Source organism: Schistocerca gregaria, chromosome 2 (genome assembly GCF_023897955.1).
Source record: "Schistocerca gregaria isolate iqSchGreg1 chromosome 2, iqSchGreg1.2, whole genome shotgun sequence".
Classification (NCBI taxonomy): Eukaryota; Metazoa; Arthropoda; class Insecta; order Orthoptera; family Acrididae; genus Schistocerca; species Schistocerca gregaria.
The window spans coordinates 596,274,219-596,302,015 of record NC_064921.1 but is presented as its reverse complement, the minus strand read 5'-3'; the positions used below and the strand labels follow the sequence as shown (position 1 = coordinate 596,302,015).

General features: G+C 43.2%; 1 protein-coding gene across 1 annotated transcript in view; it reads right to left on the bottom strand.

Annotated features, from left to right (window-relative positions):
- The window catches only part of LOC126334513 (nose resistant to fluoxetine protein 6-like), a 156,037-nt gene extending 129,368 nt beyond the window's left edge, over positions 1 to 26,669 (bottom strand). The window contains exon 1 of the mRNA XM_049996859.1: positions 26,344 to 26,669. Within this exon, the coding sequence (XP_049852816.1) occupies positions 26,344 to 26,590 (247 nt within the window). The 5' untranslated portion in view covers positions 26,591 to 26,669. The remainder of the gene's footprint in view (positions 1 to 26,343) is intronic.
- Between the last annotated feature and the right edge of the window lie 1,128 nt (positions 26,670 to 27,797).

The window sequence follows — 27,797 nt, the reverse complement described above, 5'->3', positions numbered from 1 at the left end:
TCTGTTCTTTCGGACAGAAACAACATGTACCATTTTCATAGCAGTGGTTAGCACACTGGACTCGCATTCGGGAGGACGACGGTTCAATCCTGTCTCCGGCCATCCTGATTTAGGTTTTCCGTGATTTCCCTAAATCGTTTCAGGCAAATGCCAGGATGGTTCCTTTGAAAGGGCACGGCCGATTTCCTTCCCAATCCTTCCCTAACCCGAGCTTGCGCTCCGTCTCTAATGACCTCGTTGTCGACGGGACGTTAAACACTAACCACCACCACCACCACCACCATTTTCATATATATTTTAGAAACACGCCTGCCAACTTTCATTTATGTCACACAACTCCTCCTTGGTGTTACGATTTTTTTCCCTCAGTGTAGTTTTCACTTATCAAAGTGAGCATTACACATGTAAGCCTAGAGCCTTTAAAATGGCGTACCGCCGAAATCAGTTGATCATGTGAAATAAATCATTGTGATCGTATAAAGCCATGTTGGAAAGCGGAATTGCCTCTTATTAAATTTGTGGCTGCGGCACCGTATATGAAATTTTTTATCTGTACGATTCATTTATAACAAAGGCATTGGCCTGTGTGATGGATTCATGGGCTATACAAATGAAAGTGTGTCCACGCACTAATGCAAATTTGATTGATTACATATCAGATTAAATTGTGCAGTTAAGCTCCCACTGACAGAATTTCGTATCTCAGTCCCTTTTCCTCCCACCTTACAGCATCTACCGAGTTCGAAGCGACTACTTAGAGTGACGAAACACAAGCTGTGTCCTCAGATGTCCTCGTAAAACAGCGTCCCGTAATCTGCCGGCCACCGCCTGCTCTCGCCTACCCGGTACCTGTGCACGTGGATCAGTCTGCTGCGAAGGCAGAGAGCGGCCGGCAGGGTGCGGTGTCTGGTGCCTGGTGGCCAAGGCCTGCCTTCACACACAGCCGCCTATTCGCGGCGGCGCCTTGCCTGCCTCACATCCAAAGCGGCACGAGTACCGTTACCTCTGCACAGGTCGGCCCTATGCAAGGACATTTCACTGTTATTGCTGCGTTGAACACACAAAAACTACGCAGTTTTAAAATACTTGCCACGAAACCAAGAACTGGAAGCATTATGTGAGTCATCGTAATTTCACATATACGCTGTCGATCAAGTGTAACTGTAAAAAGGTGTGCCGGCCGGGATGGCCGAGCGGTTCCCGGCGCTACAGTCTGGAACCGAGCGACCGCTACGGTCGCAGACTCGAATCCTGCCTCGGGCATGGATCTGTGTGATGTCCTTAGGTTAGTTAGGTTTAAGTAGTTTAAGTTCTAGGGGACTGATGACCTCAGAAGTTAAGTCCCATAGTGCTCAGAGCCATTTTTTTGTCAAAAGGTGTAAATACTTAAAAGCTGGAAAAAACAACGTTTTGATTACTAGTTCCATAATACAAATTTTCATCTTTTATCGCGGTACAAATTTCAGGCAATAGAAATTACAGTGAATGTTCTCGTGCAAACTTACGACGTACTTAGCACTCCCAGCTCATAAACCTCCCTGACGACAGACAGGGTATACAAATTCGGTGCCGGGGGAAGCAGACACAAGAAAGAAGACACAAAAGGGCATCTGAAAACTTCTTGCTATGTCAATGAGGTAATTACAGAAAACATTACCATTCTGAGAATTTCGGGCAAGATGATATGCAGATCGATGCATTCAAGAGATAGAAGTGGCTACAAAGCAGAGTACTTGCTCAAATAGCTAGCGTTCCTCCATAAATTTGCTTGGCAGTAGATACAATAGACTTCAGGTTGCAGATTTCCCTTGACCGAACGTCAGTCAGTCAGATTTCATTGTACCAGTGTGATGCCCTCAAGCTGTGAGATACATTTCTTCTGAGACTAAACATAGCTCGTAGTACAAAAATGCATGTGAACCAGAAGTTCACCGACAGACTTTCAGAAGCTGTAGTATGGATCGAAACAAGAAAAAAAACTGCCAAATAAACATTGGCTCTAAAATGCATACCTTAAGAGCTATGAGCACTTCTTTATCTTCAATACTGTGAAACACATCTCTTCTACTGAAATATGTTTGCTTTCTATATGTTGAAAGGAAGTAGTTTGGACCTTCGACGTCAGCTATTAGACCCTTCACGTGGACCTTCTAGTGCTCTAGAAACTTTGTCTGGCCTACCAACAGGCAAACGGAGACGAGCGAAATAACTGCGCACATGACATCGGTACAGGCTTTTTCTTTTTAACAAATGACATCATCATGAGCTCTACATTCATACGTTTCAAAGCACGTGTTCATTGCTACGAGGGTAATCCCAAAAGTAAGGTCTCTTACTTTTTTATAAGTACATAGACCTGTTTATTTCTACAATGGTTTACATCAGTTCATAGCTTGAACATTTAGCTATTTTTCGACATAATCACCATTTCTGTTTAAGCATTTTTGTAGACGCTGTGGCAGTTTTTGTATGCCCATGTCATACCATCTCGCCGCCATACTGTTCAGAAAGTTATGAAACTCTTCTTTCAGCTCGTCGTCGGAGCTGAGGCATTGGGACCACAATTAACGCTGACAGGTACTATGAGACTCTGAAAAAACTAAAACGGGCAATTCAGAACCGGAGAAGAGGAATGTTGAGCAAGGGCGTACACATTCTCCATGACAACGCCACCCACACATCGCTCGGCAAGTCGTTGCTCTCCTGCAACAGTTTCTGTGAAACATAATCACCCACCCACCCTATAGTGCTGACTTGACGCCCAGTGACAATCACCTGTTCCCTAGGTCAAAAGAACATTTGGCTGGAAAGCGATTCAGCTCCGACGACGAGGTGAAAGAAGCGCTTCATAACTTTCTGAACAGCACAGCGGAGAGCTGGTATGACATGGGCATACAAAAACTGCCACAGCGTCTACAAATGCATCGACAGAAATCGTGAGTATGTCGAAGAATAGTTAAATGTCCAAGATGTATACTGATGTAAACCATTGAAGAAATAAACAGGTCTAAGTACGTATGGAAAATTAGGAGACCTTACTTTTGGGGTTACCCTCGTACATACGGATATCATATTCATCTTCCTACTCAGTGTCTTGTATCTAGTATGTTATAAACAAACTTTGTTAATGTTTTCATCAAACGTTCTTCCTCGTGAGTTCATTCAAAATAACCTCTTTTAAGCGTAATACGCTGTAAGTACAGCACCGGTGAGAGAGAGACAGACTGTGGGACGAAGAAGGCATTTTTCATAATGTTCACTTTATTCCCTCCTCCCTTAGGAGAAAACTGAATGTTGCAGACGTCTCTGGTAGGAACGTTAATGCACTTTCACGTGTTGTAGAGGATTTGTTAGCGCCAGGTATATTTTTCGAGTTATACGGGCCCGGAGTGAACGTTTCTGACATTTTCGCGGAAGGGCCAAAAAGTCGCAGCTTTTCAGCGCTCTGTAGCACCGATCCTGATAATCTGACCAGTGAATTTTGTAGGAACTTTTGTGTAGCTTCATTTTATACCAAGTGTCATCTTCGAAAATAGCTTAGTTTTTCGAGATATAAGCGAAAAACTGAAAACAGTGCGAGAATTCAGTGGCTTCTCGCCCTTTTCGTTGTGAAGCCGACCGCCTACAAGGCAAAAAACTGTGAATTCGGAATCAGCACCTCCAAAAAACATATAGAACCGCTGAGAGAAAAACTTCCGCAATTTTGTTACGGGAAAACTGCCATTTGACTGAGCTAGATGTCCGTCAGGGTAGCAACTGTATTAGTTTTCTGTCGGTTATTCGTGTGATGCTGTTATCGCACGCAAAACAGGAGGAAGAGAAAACTGTGAAAAACATAGTTGTGGCTTTGGCTTCGTTTTCCTGGTACGATTTCTAAATCGCTACCTGTTATTCTGAAGACTGACCCATTCGTTGCCAGACCAACAATTTCCTCAAGAGACGTGGAACTAATTCGGTTGATGCACCAAGTTACAAAATTCTCATGACAGGTGATGACATCCTAACATGAACTGACACTACAGGTGTTTCGTTGACGTGTACTTTCAGGCTCTTATAATGATATACGGTAATGGTTTCTCTGTGTGATCGAGAATATCCAGAACACTCCAAGAACTACTCAAGGCATCGAAACAAGGCTTGAGACGATTGGCTGTTTGCTAACTATAGAATTTTTGATGTGTAGCTAATATTCTTAACATTTTATCTGCTGAAATGTTGCAACAGCCATGTGTCTTTTTGTATATTTAACTAACCGAAGTACATTTACGCACTATTTTCTTATTTGTTCCTGTGGTTTGTGTGAATAGTTAGGACGATTACTCGTAGATTGTAGCGTTGTGTTTGTGAATTAGGAATGACACATTCTAGTGACCACTTTAGAGACTACTAGTTACGGAAATTTTGTCTGCTACCTGGTTTCGCACGAACTTCATGCGGGTCGTGCGCTAGCGACCTCGGCATTCGAGCAAGTACAGGGTTATTCTAAATGATGGACCCATTTTCAATACTTCGTATTTATTCAAGTACAAATCCAAAATGAACAAGCTTTGTGCCAATGAAAAGTTTTTTCATGATGTTTGACATCAATTTAATAATTTGTAATTAAATAGTTTTAATGATTATTTAATAATTAGAAATGTGATAAATGTTATGTGTTCAATGTGGTCACCGTTCGCTGCACAGCAAACATCGACGCGATAGCCAAACTCGTCCCACACACGCGAAAGCGTGTCTGCTGTAACTGAGTGCACGGCATCAGTGATCCGGTTCCGCAGATCGTTCAGAGTGGTTGGTAGAGGCGGCACGTAAACATCTTCCTTCACATAACCCCATAAGAAATAGTCGCAAGGCGTGAGATCAGGAGATCTTGGTGGCCAGAAGTACAGAGTCAGGTCCTCAAGCCCCTGCGACCGATCGAGTGCTGAGGAAGGAAGTCATTCAAAAAGCCTCCTACCTCACAGTGCCATTGGGGCAGAGCTCCATCCTGTTGGAAAATGAAGTCCTTAGAATCTTCCGTAACTGGGGGCAACCAGCCATTGTTACAAGATGTCGAGGTACGTGACTCCCATTACAGTTCTTTCCGCAAAGAAAAATGGTGCGTAAACCTTTCTACGGGATAAGGCACAGAACACGTTGATCTTCAGCGAGTTTCTTCCGTGTTGCAATGGTGAATGTCGATTCTCCAAACGCCATATGTGTCTGATGACTTTTCCGCTAAGGTGGAACTTCGCTGCATCGCTAAAAATTACACTCTGTAGAAATGCGTCAACCTCCATCTTTGCTAGCACATAACCATAAAATGCGAGACACTTCTCTTTGCCAGTGGGGTAGAGAGCCTGCACGAGTTGTAATCGGTAGGGCTTGTACAGCAAACGCATCTCAGAATTTTCCGTACAGTTGGTTAGAGTATTCCAAGTTTTCTACTGGCTCTGTTGGTAGACTTACTGGGACTGCGCACTAAACTGTCCAGTATCTGTCGGACATCATCCTCTGACACACACGGTCGGCCTGTGCTTTTTCCTTTGCACACACTCCCAGTCACCAGCGGCTAATGCGGCTAATGTAGAGCGTGTCATGAATATCAATATACGACACTGAACTTTTAGAAGCAAACTTACTAATAGCAAGTGTACACTGCTCTGTGTTGTATGTTTGCTTCTAAAAGTCCTGTGTCGTATATTGATATTCATGAAATGCTCTACACATTATTTAAGAAATGACAAATGTAATCAGTGAGGATGGTCCATGATTGAAACCAGTCGATATTTGGGTTTAAAATAAAAGCAACTGATGGTCAAACATGCACTTTATTCGAAATTACATCCACATCGAGCTGTTGATTAGGATCTGTCCACGGTTAGTTTTATGAAAGGGAAGGCTAATGATTATCTCCTTCTTTTTTTGTACTTTTGTCCCCGTCGGATTAGGGTCGGCATGATGGATATTTACGGATCTGGGATGCCTTCCTGTTGCTATCCCGTTATCTTCCGCCATTGCATGTGTATATCCCAATCGTCCGTGTGTAGTGTAATTCACGTGAAAGTGAGCGAATTTGTTTTTATGCTTACGAATCGTGTAGCCGAGGTGAGATTTGGCTACCAGCCCAGTATTCACATAGTGGGATGTGAAAAACATCCAAGAAACACATTCAGGCCGACCGACACACCAATCATCGTTGTTTTGTTAGTAACTTCAAAAAGTTTTCAAGTGTGCAAGGTTCATCCAACCGGTGATACTACAGCACGTGTGCCGCGTCTTGGACCTCACCACACTCACACAGAACATGTGCTTCATCCGCGAGGAACCTCACATCTGCATGCTGTTGTGGCAATGCGGCACACCCAGCTTCACCCTGCTCACAGTTCGCCGTACAGGGGTGGGGAGCTCACCGCCAAAGGCCAGCTCTTCTTCTCCAGTTCTATTTCCCGTTTTTCTACTCGGTGCTTCTTATGGGGACCCGCACTGAGCTGCGTTCATTGTATGAAGTTCTGAGTAGATGCCAACCCATGGACTATGATCCAAGCACTAGTGAAAGGACTTGGGTTCCGTTTTCCTCTTCTCCACGTGTGAAGAGATGTGCCGGCGCAGTAGACGGGGGTTAGGGGGAGGTTGCAATGAGCTGATTAGAGTTCTGTACTGGTTGCTTCAGGCCTCCCTCTGCAGTCAGCAGTGACTCATTCGCCGTGATATCCACCTTCTTTGTCTGTAGATGAGCTCCGCACAGGAGAACTTATGCGACTGCTGACACACACATTGTTCGTACTGACATTCGCAACTGTCGAGGATCAGCACCCCACGTCCTCGTCAGTGGCCTCATAATGTTGTTCTTGTCTGTCAATTTGGCTGCAGCTTTAAATGGGGTAGGACATCAAACGAGCCGACTTGAAGCAGGAGAGGAACCGCAGGATATTTTAATTTCCGGTGTCTATACTTTTACAAATAAATTCATAAAACTTTGTCAGCATGCGATTTTACAAAGGAAGTTCGCTTTGGTCGTGCAGTGTGTGTTGCCTGAAGTGTTTCAAAGATATTTACTTGAACAGCTTAGAAGCCGTTAGTGCGAGCTTTGTGCAGAATTATCATACAATTACAGAATTACTGTGGCGAGTGATCATTCATTTAGGAAACGTTAGTAGGTCGCTTTTGCCGACACTTGAGAAGGTAGTTGTAGTTTTTATTCGATTGTGTAACTTCAGGACCTGAAGTAATGGTGGCGCCAAGGTTTTTTGTTAGCTTTTTTAAAAAAAATTATTCGCTATCGTCGTCATCTTCGCTGGCACTCGTTCATAGCCGACGATAAACTGGCCTAGTTATGATAAAGATAAAATAAATATAGAATTTTCCCCTAGTTTATCTCGAGTCCAAAAGAAGTAAATAAAAAGGAATTTACATTTTGAAAGACGTAAACCAGAGTACAATGTATCAGTATTTATCCATTAGCCGCATGAAGGCGGCGACACACGTAACTGCATTCTTGACAAGCACACTTGCGCAAGCATGCCTGAGCCACCACACACAAATTCATGACTCCTACACACGGTTCAGGCCTACTTGTACAAGCATTAGTTTGTTTACCACAAAATATAGAGCTCAGGCGACAATGTGCTGACTTGGGGAACCGTTTTGCTTATGTTACGAAAAAAAACGAATGATAAAATTGATATGTGGGGTACAGAGTGATCAAAGAAACGAAAACATTATTTCCATATTAACTATTCGTGGTAGACATGTTAGACTGTGGTAGAGACTGTATGAAAATTATTTCACAGTACTGTTGATTTTTTTCCTCTTTCTCCATGTAATATTGTATTCTTTGACTTAACCTACAATACAGTACAAACTTTGTACAGAAGGTAAGTTAACGGGACTAAATAAAAATTAAATCTAAACAGATAACTGATAAATGCTTGCACAAGCATTCCTAGTCTAGGTACAGATGCTCAAGCATGCTCACGCTTGCACAAGCATAGATAATCGGAGTTCGATCAAGCATCAATCTGTTTGTACAAGCCTGATTCTTGAACAAATTTATCCTACACACGATCAAGCACGCTTCTGCAAGCATCCTTGTGCAAGCGTGCTGATCAAGCATGTTTGAGCGTTTGTAGCCGCCTTTAGAGACTAACTGTACAGATATACAATTTATATGTTTTATGTCTATGTAGGTGATATTATTCATTTGTATATTTAGTGCAGACAAATGAAAAGAGAAAATAAATAATTTGTGCAGGCGATAGATATAAAAGGAATATTTGCTACTAAATTTAATATCATGAAAAATAAAGAGAAATAGCTGTTTGTAACTGATAAATAATGAGAAGAAGACTAATATTATACCTCTGACTTGGCGGTTAACTTGGTCTTTGCTTGGAGTTAGCAAAAATTATACAACAGAGAGAAGCCATGAAATTCGTAGGCATATTTCGGTAAACTGTAAGTAAAATAATATTTGTTATTGTTAGATTTGCCCAACTATTCAGCATTTTTACCGTAAATAATCGGGAGAAAGAATCTTTCGTTAATAGTAACGAAAATTAGTTGTATTACGTGTACAAGTCAGCGATGCAGCAGAGGTTCAATTGCGTTTTTCAAAAAAACCATAGGCCACTGTTAATTTCGAATGTTCTAATCGGAATGTTAGAGAAGGAAAGGATTCACGCTCCAGTGATATTGTAATCGAACTAAGCGTTAGTAAGACGTGAATTACAAGTCAATAAAGAATAATATTGCTAGGTCATCATACACCATGTGTTTAAGTGTTATCAAAACAGTAAGATATATTAATTTCTCAGGATTGTTTTACTGGAAGACAGAAGCAATTTCATAATTTTATTGTAGTATTAACAAAACGATACACTGTAGGTGTTACCATATGTATGGTAACGGATTGTATTAGTTTTCGTACTTGAGTCTGCATGGAATGAAATTCTAGATTTGATTTTAGATATTCAAACACGAAAAAGCAATCTCTTAACGATACCTGGTTCTTTGTCTGTGTGCCAGTGAGATGCAAAACTGCGTAAGGTTGCACGTACGTAAGTCAAAAAAAATTGTACTTGAGAGGAGGAATATGAGTCCGAGACAAGCAGGGCATCTACTCACCATTTACGTATGCAATGGTTGATTGCTTACGAAATTATTCCTGACAGTAATGTACACAGTATATGTATAGGTATCAAAGACAACATCGTGCATAGGCTGTCGGCACTGTATGGTCAGGAAAAACTGAAATATTAGCACATTTTGTGATTGTGGGACACTACACAGCGTTTTGCCTGCTGCAGTGATTGAGTTTAAAGGCACGCCAGTGCACTGATGGTGAACATCATTCATATTATTCCGAAATGGGGTGGGATCCTGTAGAGAGGTTTAGGATATAATCCAGCACGTAAAATAATAGACCTCCGCTAAGACATTGAAGATATCAATATTTTCCACTGCCAGTATTAGTACCAAACATCATTTCGCAGCAACCGCATATACGATACAATTTTTATCTGCCACAATGGATAATATTATCCCAGCAATGAATAAAATATTTGCAATTCCTCGGTTTCGGCTAAGGTTTTCTCTTGGGTAATAGACGAGCGTGAGAGCTGGAATTCACGCCACAAATATTCTCAGTTTGGATTCCCTACAACTAATCCTACCCTGATAGATTATTTGACTGAAAAGAACCACGAGTCAATGTGCTGAACCTCACACAGCCCGCTGGAGTAGAGAATAATGAGGGCCCATACTCCGAGGAACGTAGGGGACGATGCGGGAGACCCGCATCGGCGTACTAGGCAAGGTCCTAACAGAGGTGGCTTGCCATTGCCTTCCTTCGGCCATAATGGGGACGAATGATGATGATAAAGACGACACAACAGCACCCAGTCATGTCGAGGCAGGAAAAATCCCTAATCCCATGCGCGGGAAGCGAGAACGCTACCGCAAGACCACGAGCTGCGGACTGGAGTAGAGAAGGAAAGTTTAAAAAATCCGGATAAGTACGAGTAAGTCTCGCGCACTGAGGTTTCCGTACAAACGTAATTATTTGTAGAGATAGTTCATCCATCCCAGGAATCGAGAATCTCGATGATTTTTACCTGTTATCATATCGGTACTGACAAGATATCGGTCCCGGGAACTGCAAGATTTTCGAGAATAAAAAAAATTCTTGTGATATGATTGTAAACAACGATTTTCGCATTTTTTTCTGTACTTGTACTGTTAATCCTTGCTGATTGCCAAATTTCATGATTCTAGATCTACGGGAAGTACCCTATAGGCTTTGATGAGTGAATTTGTGAGTACCAAAATATGTGACATAAATGGCTGTATCTTTTGATTGCACTGACTTAGAAGCTCCATTTTTTTACGGCGTCAAGGGACTTATATGACAAATTTCAAAGTGATACGTCTTCCCGTTCCTGAAAAAACTGGTTTTTAACCTTGGGACAGACAGACGGACAACAAAGTGATCTTACAAAGGTTCCGTTTTTACCGACTGAGGTACCGAACCCAAAAAAGTTATCACCTATTTTTGGAGTGGTTTGCAGACAGGAGTGATCTCATTACGGAGGGCGGTTCATTAATGCCGTCAGCTGGCGGGGGTCGGCGATAGGCCTACGAGCAGTCTGGTTTGCAGTAATGGCGGTACCGGGCATGGATCACGTAAGAAGGTTGTTTATAACCGCAAGAAGGCTAATAACGAAAAAGTCTGATTTTTTTTCTCCTTTCTATTGACTCAGTTTGTGTTCGAAGAAGTAATTTCAGTTTTCTGGCGTGACCGCGAAATTCTCATCAGCATGAACGCTTTGACACTGCTGTGGTGCCTATGAATTAGACACAGTTCCTCTATAATGCAGCAGAAGGTGCAACTGAGACGCAGAGTTACCTAAGAGAGGCAACGTAAGAAAAATGTGCTTTTCCTTTTTTAGTTTTGCGCAGAGTTTGTCATGCACGAAGCAGAGGTCTATTTTGGAACGAGCTTCTCTCATCGTGTCCTTGGCATTTCTTTCAGTACGCGGATGTTATCAGATCCCAGGTGGAAGAAGAAACCACCACCCTGTGTACTGTGCAAACTCTATCCGCCTTTCGACTTTTTGCAGTCCGCGAATAGCGAACCTCAGATTTAAATGCAAAATCGGGTGAGGATTTCAAGTAAATAGATTTGAAAAACCGGCCAAATTCCACAGGCTGCACTGCCGGCACAACGGGCGACTCGATCATGGGCCAAAACACGAGATGACCGGCACTGAGCGCTACGCTGCTGGCCTCGTGCGGTCCCTGCCTGGTCTCTGTTGAGCAGCCAGACAGGGGACTGAGGCGCCGTCCACGTCCGTGGACCGCAGGTCTTCCCAAGGAGTTATGTTGAGAACGGGCTGTTCAATAAAGAGTGATAATACAATATACGTTTACTCATCTTCATAATTTTGATTTTCCTCCTCAAAACAGTCTTCTTTCAAAAATGGTTCAAATGGCTCTGAGCACTATGAGACTTAACTTCTGAGGTCATCAGTCCCGCAGAACTTAGAACTACTTAAACGTAACTAACCTAAGGAGATCACACACATCCCTGCCCGAGGCAGGATTCGAACCTGCGACCGTTGCGGTTCGCGGTTCCAGACTGAAGCGCCTACAACCGCTCGGCCACACTGGCCGGCCTAGTGTTCTTTGGAAGCGATGCACTTGTCCCGGCGTTTCTGCCAGTCTGCTCACCATTGCTGAAATGTCCTTCAGAATCGCCTCTGTGGTCTTCACTATTGCTTCTGATGACGGAAAATGTCTCCAACGATGGTGTTTCTTCAGGTTGGGGAACAGAAAAAAGTCACAGGGGGCTAAATCCGGGTTATAGGTAGGGCCAGGGATGCACGTAACATTGATTCTTTCAAAATGTTCAGTAACTATATTTGCAATATGCGACCGTGCATTATCTTGGTGCAGTTTCCAGCCAGTTTCACAGATATGTTGTCTTTTGCGCCTGATATGCTCTTGCTAAGTTTTCAGGACATCGCTGTAATACTGTCCACTTATTGATTTGTGTGCAAATGGAATATGTTGATAAGCCATTCCATGAATATAAAAAAACAACATGATCGTAACTTTCCAACGAGAAGCAACCACTCTCGCTTTCTTTTTTTTGCGGAGGTGGGGGGAAGGCGTTGCTGATGAAAGAGATACCTACACTGAGCTTTGCCGTTTGCTCTCAGATCAAAATGATGTAGCTAAACTACCTCAGCTGTGATTACCTTTGAAAGAAATTCCGGATCTTTTGGTAACATCAACTTCAATTGCATGCAGATGTGCACGTGAATGTTTTTTGCTGACTCTAACCTGCGGCTGACACCCTGTCAGTTTTCCAGTATTTCAGAAAGTGTTCGTAAGGTTGTTCGTCGATCCTGTCTCACAACTTTCTCGGCTGAGGATCCATGGCGTGAACAGCACGATCGAGATGGTCCCACAGATTCCAGATTGTTTTACATACGGGGAGTCTGGTGGGCAGGGGAGTACGGTAAATTCATAGTGATGCTCTCTGAATCACACACGTACACTGCGAGCTGTGTGAAACGTTGCGTTGTCCTCCTGGTGGATGCCATCGCGCTGAGGAAATACAAATTGCATGTAGAAATGGAAATGGTCCTCAAGGAATGATGCCTACTTCTGTTGATCCATTGAGGTTTCCAGTATTACGAGATCATTCAGTGAACGCCACACAGACATTCTCCAGGCCATCAGCTCCCTTCTCCGGCCTGTACCCTTACGACGATTGTTGCAGGACCATACAAGCCAATGGCCATCTATCCGATGGAGCATAAAACGTGATTCATCTGAAAAGGTCACCTGTCGCCACTCAGTGGATGTCCAGTTATGGTATTGGTGTGCAAATTCCAGCCTTCGTCGCCAACGAATAGCAGCCAGCATAGGTGTATGAACCAGGTGCCTGTTGCAGAGGCCCATGCGCAGCAGCGGTCGCTGAACGGTTGTTGAGGAGACACTTTTGGTGGCCCCTTGTTCAACATCAGTCGTTCAACATCTGAAACTGCCGCGGCACACGGTTTACCAGCTTAGCCATTACTAAAATGCCTCGACCCTTGGCCTGAAAACCACTGATCATGTCCATTTGGACGTAGCATATGCCGCTCCATTTCCTCATTACGACAACGAGCGTACAGTTTTCCGCGCCCCCCGACATGCTTTATATACCCCCACTGCCTGTCCTGCCATCTACCGTCTTTGAGTCGTTAGTTCACGTTGGTGTCGAACATTGACGATGCTCATATTATTACGGTATATTGATAATTTTTACTTATGGACCATCTGACAGCAACTGAATAAAACACAATTTTAGTGCCATACGCGTTTCGCCTTTATTTTCTGCAAGGCATCATCAGTGGCAGGTTGCGTGGACAATTTCTTACATATTACGCTCCTGTTGCATTTTTGGTGTTGTTCTTCTTCTTATGAACGCCAATTTGCGGTTTTTTCCACACTATGCATAGTGCTGTGGAATGTGGAAAAAACCGCAAATTGGCGTTCATAAGAAGAAGAACAACACCAAAAATGCAACAGGAGCGTAATATGTAAGAAATTGTCCACGCAACCTGTCACTGATGATGCCTTGCAGAAAATAAAGGCGAAACGCGTATGGCACTAAAATTGTGTTTTATTCAGTTGCTGTCAGACGGTCCATAAGTAAAAATTATCAATATACCGTAATATTACACGCAACTGAGGAAGACAGGACTATAAAAGTTGAAGATGGTCATATTAACTTGACTGGACCGTGTATATAGTTGAGAAACTGGAGCAGTGAAGTAGGCAGTGTTGTCACGGTATAAGAGATCATCCGGTGGTGTTTGACTGAATTCGTAACTCGATGCAGACGACGGCAGTATTGCGTGTAAAAGTGAGAACGACAAGTGGAACATGTCCTTTAACAGGTATGAGTGTACAGGAAATTGTAACATGTCACGTGCTGAAGTAATACTGCATTTCTTGTTTAGGAAGGTCATGTCTGGAATTTGAGACCAATTAGATAGGGACTTAACTGAAAGGTTTACATTTGAAACATGTTTCTTCGGAGGTCAGTGGTGGATTGTAACCACACAGTCGCAAGTCTCGCAAACTAGTACATTGCGTACTCGTGTTTTCCGCACGTTCTTGCTTCTGTTACAGTATACATCCACTCGCATCAGTTTTCGCAACTAATTATGATAACCCTGTATAGTATATACTGTTTGTTCTATAGAGTAGACAACTTCCATGCTACTAAATTTGTTTTTTTTTTCTGAAAATTAATACAAAGGGTTACCGTTCGAACCCTTGTGAGTCACGCAGTGTTTCCAGGTCCTCAACGCGAAGCTGTACTCTGCTGAAAACACATGCATGCGAAGGTTGTTTGTGGTGCGTGGCTGTCCATACCCCTTTCGCTAGCTATGAGGGCTGTTAATGAAGAATTATCGTAATTTTTTCTGTCAAAATTTGTCGTGCTAGAATTTAGTCTTATGAGTTTCGACATTGTGCTAGCTTACTGTGTAATAAACACGCCATGCCAGTTTGATTTTTGGCACTCCTGGACAGTGGTTCCCGCCTGTGCGAGGCTGGCAAGTGGAGACACGTTCAGAATCGCCTACGGCAACAATGGAGACGACTTGCGATTTATAATGTAGGGCTTTGAGATTCTGCTTTCGTCTCTAGAAATGAAGACCAACAAATGACAACCAACCATATTGTTGCGTGAGTTTTTCTTGGTGTGTACGGGTGACAAATCGGGGCCTACGAAGCGGATGGCCTTGGTTGCGGTTCGGACTGCAAGCGGTAACATCAAAGCGTTGGCGGTGGGTTGGCTCTGGGGGCCCTTCCTCTAGTGTGTACGCCGGGTCGAATGATCATTGGTTCAGTAGCGATTTGCTGTGCGTGCTGAACGGGTGTGTAACGACAAAGAGAAACAAGCGAAATTATTTTGGTATTTTAAAGGTGTACATTGAAATGTTATACTAATTCCCAATAGCTAAATGTCTCAGTTCGACCATAAATATTTTTGCTTTAGGTTCAATTCTCCTAATAGCAGTGTCATTTTCGGAAAATTTAGGGTTTGCACAATTCAATAACAATTCGAAATCTGTTGCCCCCATTCGTAAAAATTATGAAATACCCATCCAACTCAGCTTTAAGACCAGACATTAATTTTCTCCTACCACACTGCTCCCTACTTTTCGAAAGAGAGGCCGTCCACCAGAGCCGTTTCTTCTACTTGTTCTTTTTTGACGATCAGTTTTTTGCTGTATAATAAATACTGCAGATGTGACTACTGCTAAATCCTTCTCTTATAATGTCTGTCGGTGGAGTCGTAGTTAAAACGCCACTTATAGCAACAACGACATGGGGACAAGTTCAACAAGTTATCAGAGTCAACTGTGATTCCACATGGCCGAATCCCTTGGCCCCATATCCTCGGTTTGGTGAGAATAAGAGGCCGAACATCAACACCTTGGCGGCCATTGTTTGGCCGAATCCACTGGCTGTCGTTCGTTGGCTTCACTTAGGCTACTGTCTTCGCGCATTCAACAGATCTTCAGCTGAGGCCTGTCCAGAGTTACAGCAGGCCTATGGAGAATATGTTTTTCCTTACAGCACAGCTCGAGGATGGTTTATTGTTTAAAGAGGGGAGGCAATCAATTTCGACGAATGGTGAGCCCGGCGCTTCAGTTACCGATTTTACACAAGAATACATCAAAACTGTTGCATGGCTCCAAATCCCTGTCGGTATCTTCCAGAACGCGATTGCTCTCTTCCTGCCCATCTTCTCTGCATAAGGCTTTTGGTTGGACCGTGTAGTACACTTCCGAGATGAATCCAGATACAAAAATCCAGAGGATTGAGGTAGGTGATCTCTAAAGGTTAAGGTACAGACCCAAGTCGAGCTGTGCGTCTTGGACCATATTGGAGCGTTTGGTGTCGTCTTATATCACAAGACAAATGCGTCGGTGCCCTATCTACCGCCTTTCCCAATAATGGGTAATGGGTGAAATTTAAAGCCACTTGTATGAACTAGGATAATATTTCACTGTGAAGTCGGTGGCTGCTCCTAGCAACACATCCGCGGATATCCTGTAAGCGGCTCGTTTGCGGACACATGCCTACCGGTAAGATTTTGCTTCCATTTCCTATTCCACTACTGATTATTATACACGCTGGAAACAAACAAGGAAAATTATTTTATATAAAGTATTTAAGAATCTTTAGAACCCACAGTTAACGCTCATCACTATTGAGATATTTCAATAGAGTTATTTTCATTACATGTGGTTCATGTGTCTTTTGGTGGGAGATTGCATTGTTCATGTACGACCTAGATTAGAATACAAAAATGTAACTTTCTAGTTTTTATTGATCTGCAGTAGTTATCATAGCCTTTATTCTTCAATGTGACGCTACAAATTCGAAGATTCAATTCTTGATCTAGTGTTTGTCCTAAGATTTTATACGGTGTCGATCATCGACTCTTCCTCTGGAATTGCATTGTCGAGATGTATATAAAATGCTATGTGACACCTTTCTCAGATTGAACTTAAACCAATACCATCCTCTTAAATGGCGCACTGAGTATGGTTGCAGATTAACATAATGAGGTTATACTACGTCCAGTAGGAGCAACAGACTAGCACGTTCACACGGGCGCTCATACGATAGTTTATTGAGAGGTGGTGGGGGAGAGATTGAGACATGGGGTATGGAGTATTTTTAATATTTTGGAAGACAAATGGCGACTTGGCTGTAACCATAATAAAGTTCCTGTTCTGGTTCCGTTAAAAACCTTCATAATACCGACATTAAAGTCATTTTCTTGAAAGAAAAACACCTGACCACACTACTTTTTATCCATTGTGCAAGAACTCCCCTCCCCGCCCCATTGCCCCTCGGGTGCTGACGCCATTGCGCGTTCATGTTTATCACGGTTACACAGCGGCAAGAGCCGCAATGTCATGGATTGCACGGCGCCTCCCGACGGAGGTTCGAGTCCTCCCTCGGGCGTATGTGTGTGTGTTGTTCTTAGCACAAGTTACTTTAAGTAGTGTGTAAGTCTAAGGACCGATGAAATCAGCAGTTTGATTCCCGAGGAATTCACACACATTTGAACATTTGAGCTGCAAAATGTTTTAACAACAAGATGTATTATAGTCAAAACTCGTGTAAAAGTTTTCTGCGGCTATACCGGTTATGTCTTGGCACTCATTTTCAGTAGTCCATGGCATGAATCATGGCCTAAGACTGTGCTACAGCATGCCGAGCGTCGTCGTAGAGGAACAGCAACCCACTTTTCCTCAAGAGCCGGGACCAGAGAAGGATGGGCACCGGCGCCAGCACAACCGGCTCACGTCGGCACACTTGCAGACTGCTCGTATTGCGCTCCAGTCACACTATTTTCATTTTTCCTGTCTTCCACCAAATATCTGCACCGCAACGACAAATCGTGTTTCTTCGGAAAAGGATAATAATAACAATCCAATTAAAGCAGTACATTAGTGACGAAGTATAATACTAAATCACGATTAAATGAATGTTTGTTTATCGGTCCATTTATGTGCGCATCGCAAATACGTTGTTCATTACTCAAAGCAAGTATAACTTAATATGACTTCACTGTGATGCCCACATGAAAACACAGACAAATAATGTTCATTTCATTATAATCACATGTTCTACTTCGATTGTACCCCGCCATGAATTTACCCTTTTCAGAAAAATATGATGATGATGGTCGAAGTAGAGAGGATATAAAATGTAGACTGGCAATGGCAAGGAAAGCGTTTCTGAAGAAGAGAAATTTGTTAACATCGAATATAGATTTATGTATCAGGAAGTCGTTTCTGAAAGTATTTGTTTGGAGTGTAGCCATGTATGGAAGTGAAACATGGACGATAACTAGTTTGGACAAGAAGAGAATAGAAGCTTTCGAAATGTGGTGCTACAGAAGAATACTGAAGATAAGGTGGATAGATCACGTAACTAATGAGGAGGTATTGAATAGGATTGGGGAGAAGAGAAGTTTGTGGCACAACTTGACTAGAAGAAGGGATCGGTTGGTAGGACATGTTTTGAGGCATCAAGGGATCACAAATTTAGCATTGGAGGGCAGCGTGGAGGGTAAAAATCGTAGAGGGAGACCGAGAGATGAGTACACTAAGCAGATTCAGAAGGATGTAGGTTGCAGTAGGTACTGGGAGATGAAGCAGCTTGCACAGGATAGAGTAGCATGGAGAGCTGCATCAAACCAGTCTCAGGACTGAAGACAACAACAACAACAATGATTCGTTATAGCGATAGAAGCGTTTGGTAGAAGACTGTAAAAAAAGGAAAGGAATCTACGCAGCTCGAAAGGAGTACAGACACAGTTATATTCTCCCACGTTAAGTGAATGCACTAACGCCGCTATTCAAGACCTGCTCTCGTATGGCTTCCACAGGCTCGTAAAATCTTGAACCTCGATTTATCGAAAATGCTTAAGAAGTGGATAGTAAGAAGGCACTATTTGTTACCTCTAACATGTGTACGTAGAAGAGTGATGTGAAAGATGAGCAAGGTCGCCGAGTCGCCAGGTCTGTGCTTGCGTCGTAAGCCCGACGGGCGACCCCACGCAGTCGTTGACAGCAGTGTGCTCCACTTTGTTTTGCGTAGGGCAATATATGTCACGTTTGTAATATAGTTAAAGGTCGCATGTGTCGTACTGACATACGGCACATTTGCCACGTCGCTTCCACGTGCCATCTCAACTACAGTGGTCATCGACTTAAGTAGTAGTAGTGTCTTATTCTTTGGATCGTGCACTTAGTAGCCCACGAGTTCATTTACAGGTGTATTAATTACTTGCTGTGTTGCTCTGTACAGTATTGTCTTTGCCTCACGGTTGCTTCTTAAAGTATTATCTTTGTCCCAAGTGTTTCTGCTTTCAGTACTGTCATTCATGTTTGTTTCATACTGTTTTCTTCCTTAATTTGTATGTCATGATTGTGTTGACGAGGGTATATAGGGAGTAAGGTATAACACCTTATTTTACCGTTTCTCATTGTCTTGAAAAATTGTACTTCGAACTAAATTACTTATTAGTTATCATTACAAAATAACAGAGTCGCTCTATATTTGTTACAAGATTGACAGCCGATATTATTATGCACTCTTAGTACTGATTTTTAAATTAAAAAAAAAAGATCGTAGAAAGTGAATGAGTTTAGTTCATATGGTTACATTACACTTTATCTAATAGATACGAAAAAATTCCGTCTTTGCAAATGAATATTTTATTTTTGTGTTCCAAATGCGTTTCACCTACTCATACCATCTACAATATAAAGAAAAATATTTAATTGTACATGTTATGATACGAAATCTGTAGTGATTCTAGGTAGCTCTTTTAAATATTCATCAAACCGATAGCTATCATGTTTCCGCACAAAGTTATGCAGCACGCAACAACTTTTTATCAGCCAAGTTAATATTATCATCTATGGTCCAGTGGAAAATTCGCCACTTGTTAGCAAGGATGCCAAACGAACATTCTACTACACGCCTTGCTCTACTCAGCCTACAATTAAACACTCTCCTCTAAAATGTGATTTTCTTGCAAAAGGCCGCATCAAGTGCCGGCCGGTGTGGCCGAGCGGTTGTAGGCGCTTCAGTCAGCCGGCACGGTAGCTCAGCGTGTTGAATGGATCAACGAAGAACTTAAAACGGGTGTCATCGGATGTCCGCTCCGAATGAACAATATAGAACAAAATGTGAATAAAAAAAAAAGTCTGGAACCACGCTACTGCTACGGTCGCAGGTTTGAATCCTGCCTCGGGCACGGATGTGTGTGATGTCCTTAGGTGAGTTAGGTTTAAATAGTTCTAAGTCTAGGGGACTGATGATCTCAGATGTTAAGTCCCATAGTTCTTAGAGCCATTTGAAGGATTATTTTTTTGCCGCATCAAGTGTCTATCCAGAGCAAAACCTTATACGAGAAGCACATTTTCATTTTTTAGTTCATTAGTCAAATGTTTGGTGTCTGGAAAAGGTAACCTTCCATTATAAAGTGCTCTTCCGAATTCAGTTCCTTTCAAAATATTTGAATCACCATCGTGTCAATACCCTCCTATATCAATGTATCGGAAGCAATAGTCACAATTCGCAACTGCCATAAGCACTACGGAATGAAACCGTTTACGACACAAAGTTCACTTCCACTATTACAGGGCTTCACCAGCCGCGATTATTATCGAGGGGAGAAAACCGCCTAGTGAGACATTAGCCTTAGCAAAGGCACTCGCGTAGGTCGTTCGTTGCAATAGACCATTAACGCCAAAGTTCGCCGCGCTGTCCTAACGGCTGCATTCGTCGAACGTTCCACATTGATTTCTTCGGTTATTTTACGCAATGTTGTTTGCCTGTTAGCACTGACACTATAGGCAAAGGCCGCTGCTCTCTGCTGTTAAGTGAAGGCCGTCAGCCATTGCGTTGTCCGTGGTGAGAGGTAATATCTGAAATTTAGCATTCTCGGCGCACTCTTGACACTGCAGATCTCGGAATATGTAATTCCCTTAAGACTTTCGAAATGGAATGTCCCAGTCGTCTAACTCCAACTACCATTCCACGTTCAATGTCTATTAACTGCCGTCGTGCGACCATAATCACGCCAGGAATCTCTTCACATGGATCACTTGAGAACAAATGACAGCTCCACCAGTGCATTGCCCTTTTATACCTTGTGTATGCAATACCACCGTCATCTGTTTACGTGCATATCGTTATACCATGACTTTTTTTTTCTCCTCAGTGTACAATGCAATGTTCGTCAACATACGAAACGATTAGAGATCGTTACTCTAATCAATCGTTGATCAGTGACTGCAATCAGTCACAGCCTTCAAGAACTGTATGAGTATCTGACGGCACCGATTTCACGTGGAACGATTACATTAATTGTGGGGAAGGCTGAGGCTATACTCAGATATATTTCGAGATCAGTGAATAAGTACAATCCTTGCACGAAAGAGGCCTCGTTATGTGACCTTCTTTCGATCAGTTCTTGAGTAAGTCGTGTAGGAACTGTGGAAGGAACATTACCATGTCCCTTGTTTTGGAAATATGTATTTATGTTTTTATTTTATGTTCTACATCGTCGAGGATCTCTTTTTGTTTTATGTTCTACATCCTCGAGGATATCTTCTCTACGGACAGATGGAATGTAAAGTGTATCTGTTTGTCTGAGGAGTGGGAGTTCAGATCTCTATCTGGCGATCCTCATTTAGGTTATCCGTGGTTTCCCTACATCGCGAAAGCGGGGACCTTCTTATTTTTTTTTTTTTTTTTTTTTAAAGGAAGAGACTCATATGCCTCCCCATTCTACTAAAATACTAACTTGTGCACCGCCTGTAATGACCTCTTCGTCAAAGGACGTTACATTCAGGTTGACCAGATTTCCAAAATCAAAATATGGAACCCAAATTAGAAGTTAAAATGAACCGAAATTTGTGAAAACTTTTGTTGGTACCGTATCTACATAGCAGCTTTATGTTAAAATACTTGGTTTACCCTAAAACTATACAGATCATCGTACCATTTTCTTAAAATTCGCACTTAAACACTATCAAAATACCTTGTGTTACTAACCGAGTAAATATTTTCTTGTTGTCATATGCCAAACACAATATATCACTTTAATGTAAGGATGTTTTTAACTAGACTGAAAAATGATTGTTATTTATGTGGGTAACTCAATTTTTGATATCAATTGGCCCGGAAGTTTCGCCGTGGATAGTTCCTGAAAAATATTTTTTGTTGTATTTTATAGAAGAATATATGTCACTGAGAAGTTTGATATTTTCTAACGGAATTTTATAAAAATCAACAGGTGAGATATCCTGAAAATGAATCTCAGCTGTAACTATTTCCTTAAAGGCCTCGGCACTAAACCCCTTCACTTCATCAATTCATTTATCATTTGCGATCGAGCACTTTCTTTTACAGTTGCATTAGTTCAAGGTAGACCTAGCACAAAGGCAGTAACCACCGGCAGATTCTTTCAGTAGTTATCTTGAGATATAAGGAAGTTCAAAATGTGAGGCCTCGTTCAGTTTGGTATAATCAAAGAGTGTATTTTCTTTATCCCCTATGTATGACCACATTTGCTCTTCATTTGGTTATCCTGCATGTTAGTTAAAAATACGCTACTTCAAAATATACGAGACATTTAATGAAAACGGGACAATATTCATTCCGTCCATATTTTGCTGAGGCGGAAGGAATTTGAACTAAATACGGAACGATCCCGTAATATACGGGACGTCTGCTCACCCTACTTTACATCCTATCCCTCGTTCGTTGCGTGAATATTCATCTACAGGGAGGTCAGAAACGGTGTGAAAAGCTTGTAAAAGTGTTGCAGGGCAGGTTGCTCTGAGAAATAATTGTTAACTAAAAAATTCGATACGCTGAGTTGTTACCGAGTTAATTGGCATATAAGATAGCCAATCAGGCCGCTGCACACTCAAATTCAAGTCGTCCGCCAGAGTCGGTGTTGCCAAGCGTGTTTTCTGGTCGGCTGCCTAAAAGAGAGCGACACAAAAATTGGGCACGGGAAGTAGCTAGGACCGGACCAGAACCAAGGGCTGCACAGTGTCGTGCGCTATCATCTTCGCTATGAGAACAACTGACGCTAATTGTATTTGGCGGACCAGTTGAACGGCCTTGTTGCTATTTATCATGGAAAAGGCGGAACGTATCGAATCTTTTTCTTATCTATTATCTCTTAGCGCAACCTACCTTTAAAAGCTTTTTAGACTTTTCTTTCTACCTGTATATTCCTATCTGTGTACTCACTAAAATCGAAATATTGATCAGTAGCGTCCATATATTGCAAGTGGGCGCCATTAACTAAAGAACCTGCCTTCGTAGCCCAGTCGCTAAAGCAAGCCTGTGCAGTGGCACCCGACTCGGAGGTACGCCCCTTCGAATCCTGGTGTTGAATGAAAGATTCACTACCAATATTTAGCCTGAAGGGGAGGACAGCTGAAGGCGTAAGGCTGCTGATAATCAGTCCTTGCGCCAGTGCTTTGTGTTAAATTCTAAACCTCTCTGCTGAATCTCACGAAGAGAACGCTTGTGACACTGTTGGTAGTTATCTGCCCTCGGATGGGGACTTTAAGCTCTGATGGCCCCTCGATGCTATTCGAGAAGAGTAGGCCATGTGCCGGCAGCGGGTATCACCTTTTCCTTTCTCTTATAATAGTCGTACAATGCATAAATAACACTACACAAAGTACGCGCCCCTTACACTCACCTATACTCCATAAACATGCTGAGGAAGAACACCCTTTCCGTTAGTTGGCTGAATCCACCCCTGCCATTTCCTAGGCAAAAATGCTATACAAGATTCAATTTTCTAACTAAAAAAAAAAGGAATTTCGTTTTAAGAAACGCTAACAGATTCCTTGTTCTATCAAAAAGGAGTCAGATGTTTGTCTCTAACGATCTGCTTGCAGCGCGTTATGAAGTAGTGAGGTAGAATGCGTCATCGCTTCTCATTCTAGTGAATCGCACGTGTAGCTGTATGTTCAGAATTACTGTGCTAGCCAGCAAGGGGATGTATTATTTCCTTTGTTGTTATGGAGAATTATGGAAATGAAAGAAAACCAGAGGGTGATTTGAAACCTGGTGCCAACATCTAGCCTACTTTTCTCGTTTGAGACTGAAGAGGCTGGGAAATTTAATGTTACCATCGACTGAGACACATGTGCTCACTGCGTTTGAGCTGCACAGGATTTAACGCTGAACATATCCAGAAAACTCCTGTTTCTGCACTCAGATTGGTTACACCCTGGCCAAGTGCTGGCGTTCAAGTATACTTAGCGACGTCAGCTACGGAGTTGGGATTACAGCGAAATACTGACAAGGAAACTGCTGCTATAGGTTCATCATCTTTATTCTGCCCTGGGGACAAAGGCAGGCGGCAGTGACTGGCCGGCACTTTCCGTAACAGAAGCCTCGTCGCCCTGCGTGTAGCGTCTGGAGACGGCCACTTTTTAAACAACCCGTGCGTTTAGTCTCCAGCATCTTTACTTGCGTACGAAGTTTTTGCTACTTTTGGGGACGCCCACTTCAATTTGCTCATTGAAACTGCAGTACAGTGCCAGAAATGAGAAAAAAAGCTAACGCTAAACTGGACAGCTGTTGAATTACGGCGTAACGGGATGGATGGGTTGGCAAGCTCGAAAGAGGAACGTCATTTATATTAATATAAGCTTCCGCGTCGTGACTATGACTTTAGGCCTCTTTGAGGGACAAGAGGAAGATATTTCCTCCTCCTGGAATACGAAGTCCAGATTTCATATTCCTTTCATAATTCTCGCACATTTCTAGCACCATTTATCTATGATTCTAGTAAATCTAAATACTCTTTCTTGATTTTTGTTTCTTTCAGTTTTTCCGCTTTGAGGAATTAATTTGGTCTTTTTCCGTGATTGTTTATGTTGCAATCCAACATAATTTCAGAACTGATCTCAGTGTTTTTTCTAAGGTCAGATTTTTAATTTTCTGTAAAGATTTGTCATCATTGGTACACCAAATAAAATATTTCTTGCGAATAACTTGTTGAACACCCTGGAAATAATCACAAGAAGAATGTAAGTTGGGCTTGTTGAATCAAACTAGTGACGTTCATACCAAAAATACAAAAGCATGTGCTTAGTATAAACAGATAAAATATGTACATGTGGCGTCTGTTCTTTCGGACAAGTCCGAAAGAATAGATACAATTTTGATCGAGAAGCCTCTATGAATTACGACACAAAGGAATTACAGGCATTGACAGCGAGTGAGCATTGATGTGAATCAATGGGGAGAGTGGAAAATTTGTGCTAGCCCGGGATTCGAACCCGGATCTCCTGATTATGAGGGAGATGTTCAGACCACTGTTTTATTTTTATTTTTTTTACGGGGCTTTAATGCTAACCACTTTTTTCTTCATTTTGTTCGTTACTGTTCTTGTCATTTTGTCTGGACGGACATCACATGACACCCCCTTCAAGTTTATCGTCAAATACTTCATTTAGTTCTTTTTGAATTACAGAGGGCAGGCAGCCCTTTGACCGAACACGCTGAGCTCGTGCCGGCTCTAAGCCGCCCGAACAAAGAGGCCATCGCAACTGTGCGGACTGCCCAGCACGCCTCCCGTCAGACCCAAATTCTCAACGTAAGAGTTCGATCCTAGTGTGCATCCGCGCTGAAGAGATCATTGGCCGTTCTCACCTTACTGGGCAAGGGGCACTACTTTTGTAGTGTACGTATAACTTGAGAATTTGTGCCTGACGGAAGGCATGCTAGGGTAGTCAGTGCAGTTACGATGACCACTGTGTCCGGCTGGCTTAGCGATCAGAGCAACTGCTCATATTAGGAGACCCGGGTTGGATTTCCTGTCCGGCACAAATTTTCAACTATCACCATTAATATAAATCGATGTCCACTCGCAGCCAATGCATGTAATTCCTTTGTGAGATAAAATATGTTCACCACTGCGGTGTCAAAATCATCTACCTAAACAGCATGGAGTGGAGACCTCTCTAGCGTTTCAGATACAACAAGTTTTGTGGAATTTGAGTCAAATTCAGTTTTTGGTGTATTAAACGTTCTTGAAAAAATGGTTCAAATGACTCGGAGCACTATGGGACTTAACACCTTAGATCATCAGTCCCCTAGAACTTAGAACTACTTAAACCTAACTAACCTAAGGACATCACACACATCCATGCCCGAGGCAGGATTCGAACCGCCCACCGTAGCAGTCCCGTGGTTCCGGACTGCAGCGCCTAAAACCGCACGGCCACCGCGGCCGGCAAACGTTCTTAAACCCGCTGAATCAGTCGTATTAGTAGTGACAGCTTCGGAATCTTGCCTCCTGTTGGGTAAGCTTGCAGATGGCCTTGCGCATGATGCAACAAAACCCTACTGGTTGTGTGACAGAATCCTGCTATTTTTTCCCAATTTACTGGTTCTCGGGACGCGTCCATTCAGCCATATCAATAGCGTAATGTCAGTTACGACGACACGGACCTGAGGACAACACAGCGCCCATTCCCCGAGCGAGAAAAACCTCCCACCCGGCTGAGAATCGAACGCAGGCCCCTTCGGATAACAATCCACCGCGCTGACCGCGTAGGTACCGAGACGTAATATGCATCTCCATGTCCAATAAAGTAACAACCTACACCTCGATTACTCTTCTACACCGTCCAGACGAGAGCCACTTGCGTAAGAACAATTTTAATGCAAAACGTCATCTGCAAGTACGTGCTGTGGCAATGCGAGAGAACGAACACTGACCTGTCTGCGCATAGGGCTGCAGCTGCGGCACAGGCCTCAGGGCGCGGTCGGTGGGCTCTTCTTCATCGACGGGGACGTCTTCCGCGAGGAGCGAGACTGTAGTGTAGTCCTCCGTGGTGGAGGCTGCGGCTGCCTGGTCCAGCTGCAGGTCCGTGGTGGGCGCCGCGGACACGCCAGCTGTGGCGGCCAGGGTAAAGGCGAGGATCGCCACTGCCACTGCCGCTGCCATTGCTGCCGCCTGCCGCATCTCGCTTCGCGGGGTGCGCTGCGACTGCCGCCGCTGCGCCGCCGCGCCGGGTACCAGCCGGCTCCGGAAGGTCTGCCCGAGGACGTCACCGCCGCCGCCACCAACCGCCTTACCGGGTCGCCGGGGACGGGTTGGTGCCGGCCGGCCCTGGAAGCTACCACGCCACGGGGTCGCCTTACCTCGCCTCGCTGCTGAACCACTGCTCGCTCCACCTCAGACCGTCGCTTTGCCTCCACTTCTCAATCTGCTCTCTGTAAGTCACTATAAAGCGCGAGGCACAGACTACCATATATAAAGGTGTCCTCCCGTACGATTCGCAAGTGCTGCATAGTAAGAAGTTTATAACACTCGGAGTAGTCTGTTGTTATATATGGTCTTTCAGAAACATTCGTCACATTTCACGATACTGTGTCTGGTACGACGGGGCGTTTAACAACTTATGGGGATTTTCAAATTTTTCGTTTCCCAGTCGCATTCGCCGTGACCAGTTTCTTTAAACTGAATATGCCTACCAAAGGCGAAACGCGTCATTGAAATCTGAAAATAAAAACCTCTGCAACCAAGACCGTATTTTTCAAATGTTCAAATGTGCGTGAAATCTTATAAGACTTAACTGATGAGGTCATCAGTCCCTAAGCTTACACACTACTTAACCTAAGTTATCGTAAGGACAAACACACACACCCATTCCCGAGGGAGGACTCGAAAAACCGACGGGACCAGCCGCACAGTCCATGACTGCAGCGCCATAGACCGCTCGGCTATTCCCGCGCGGCAGACCGTATTTTCATCTCAAATCTTACGTTTGCTGCCTATCACACGAATTAATGAAATGGAATAAATCTTAGCAATGGAACAAATTTTTTTCCTGCCTATTTCGGTTTAAAAAATGCGGAATTTTGTGCGGGACGTCGGGGAATATTTCAGCTACGGCCTCTATGGTTCCACGAAAATCCGATAGGTGGCGGAGCCATACGTAGCCTTCAAAATGGCATCTATAACAGAGGTGCGTTCCAGTCAGAGTGCTGTCACTGGGTTTCTTTTGCCAGAAACACTATTATGTTCGAGTATAATGACTTTTCTGGAGACTAGAAATCTACTCTGTAGGAATCAGCATGGGTTTCGAAAAAGACGATCGTGTGAAACCCAGCTCTCGCTATTCGTCCACAGAGGGCCATAGACACGGGCTCCCAGTTAGATGTCGTGT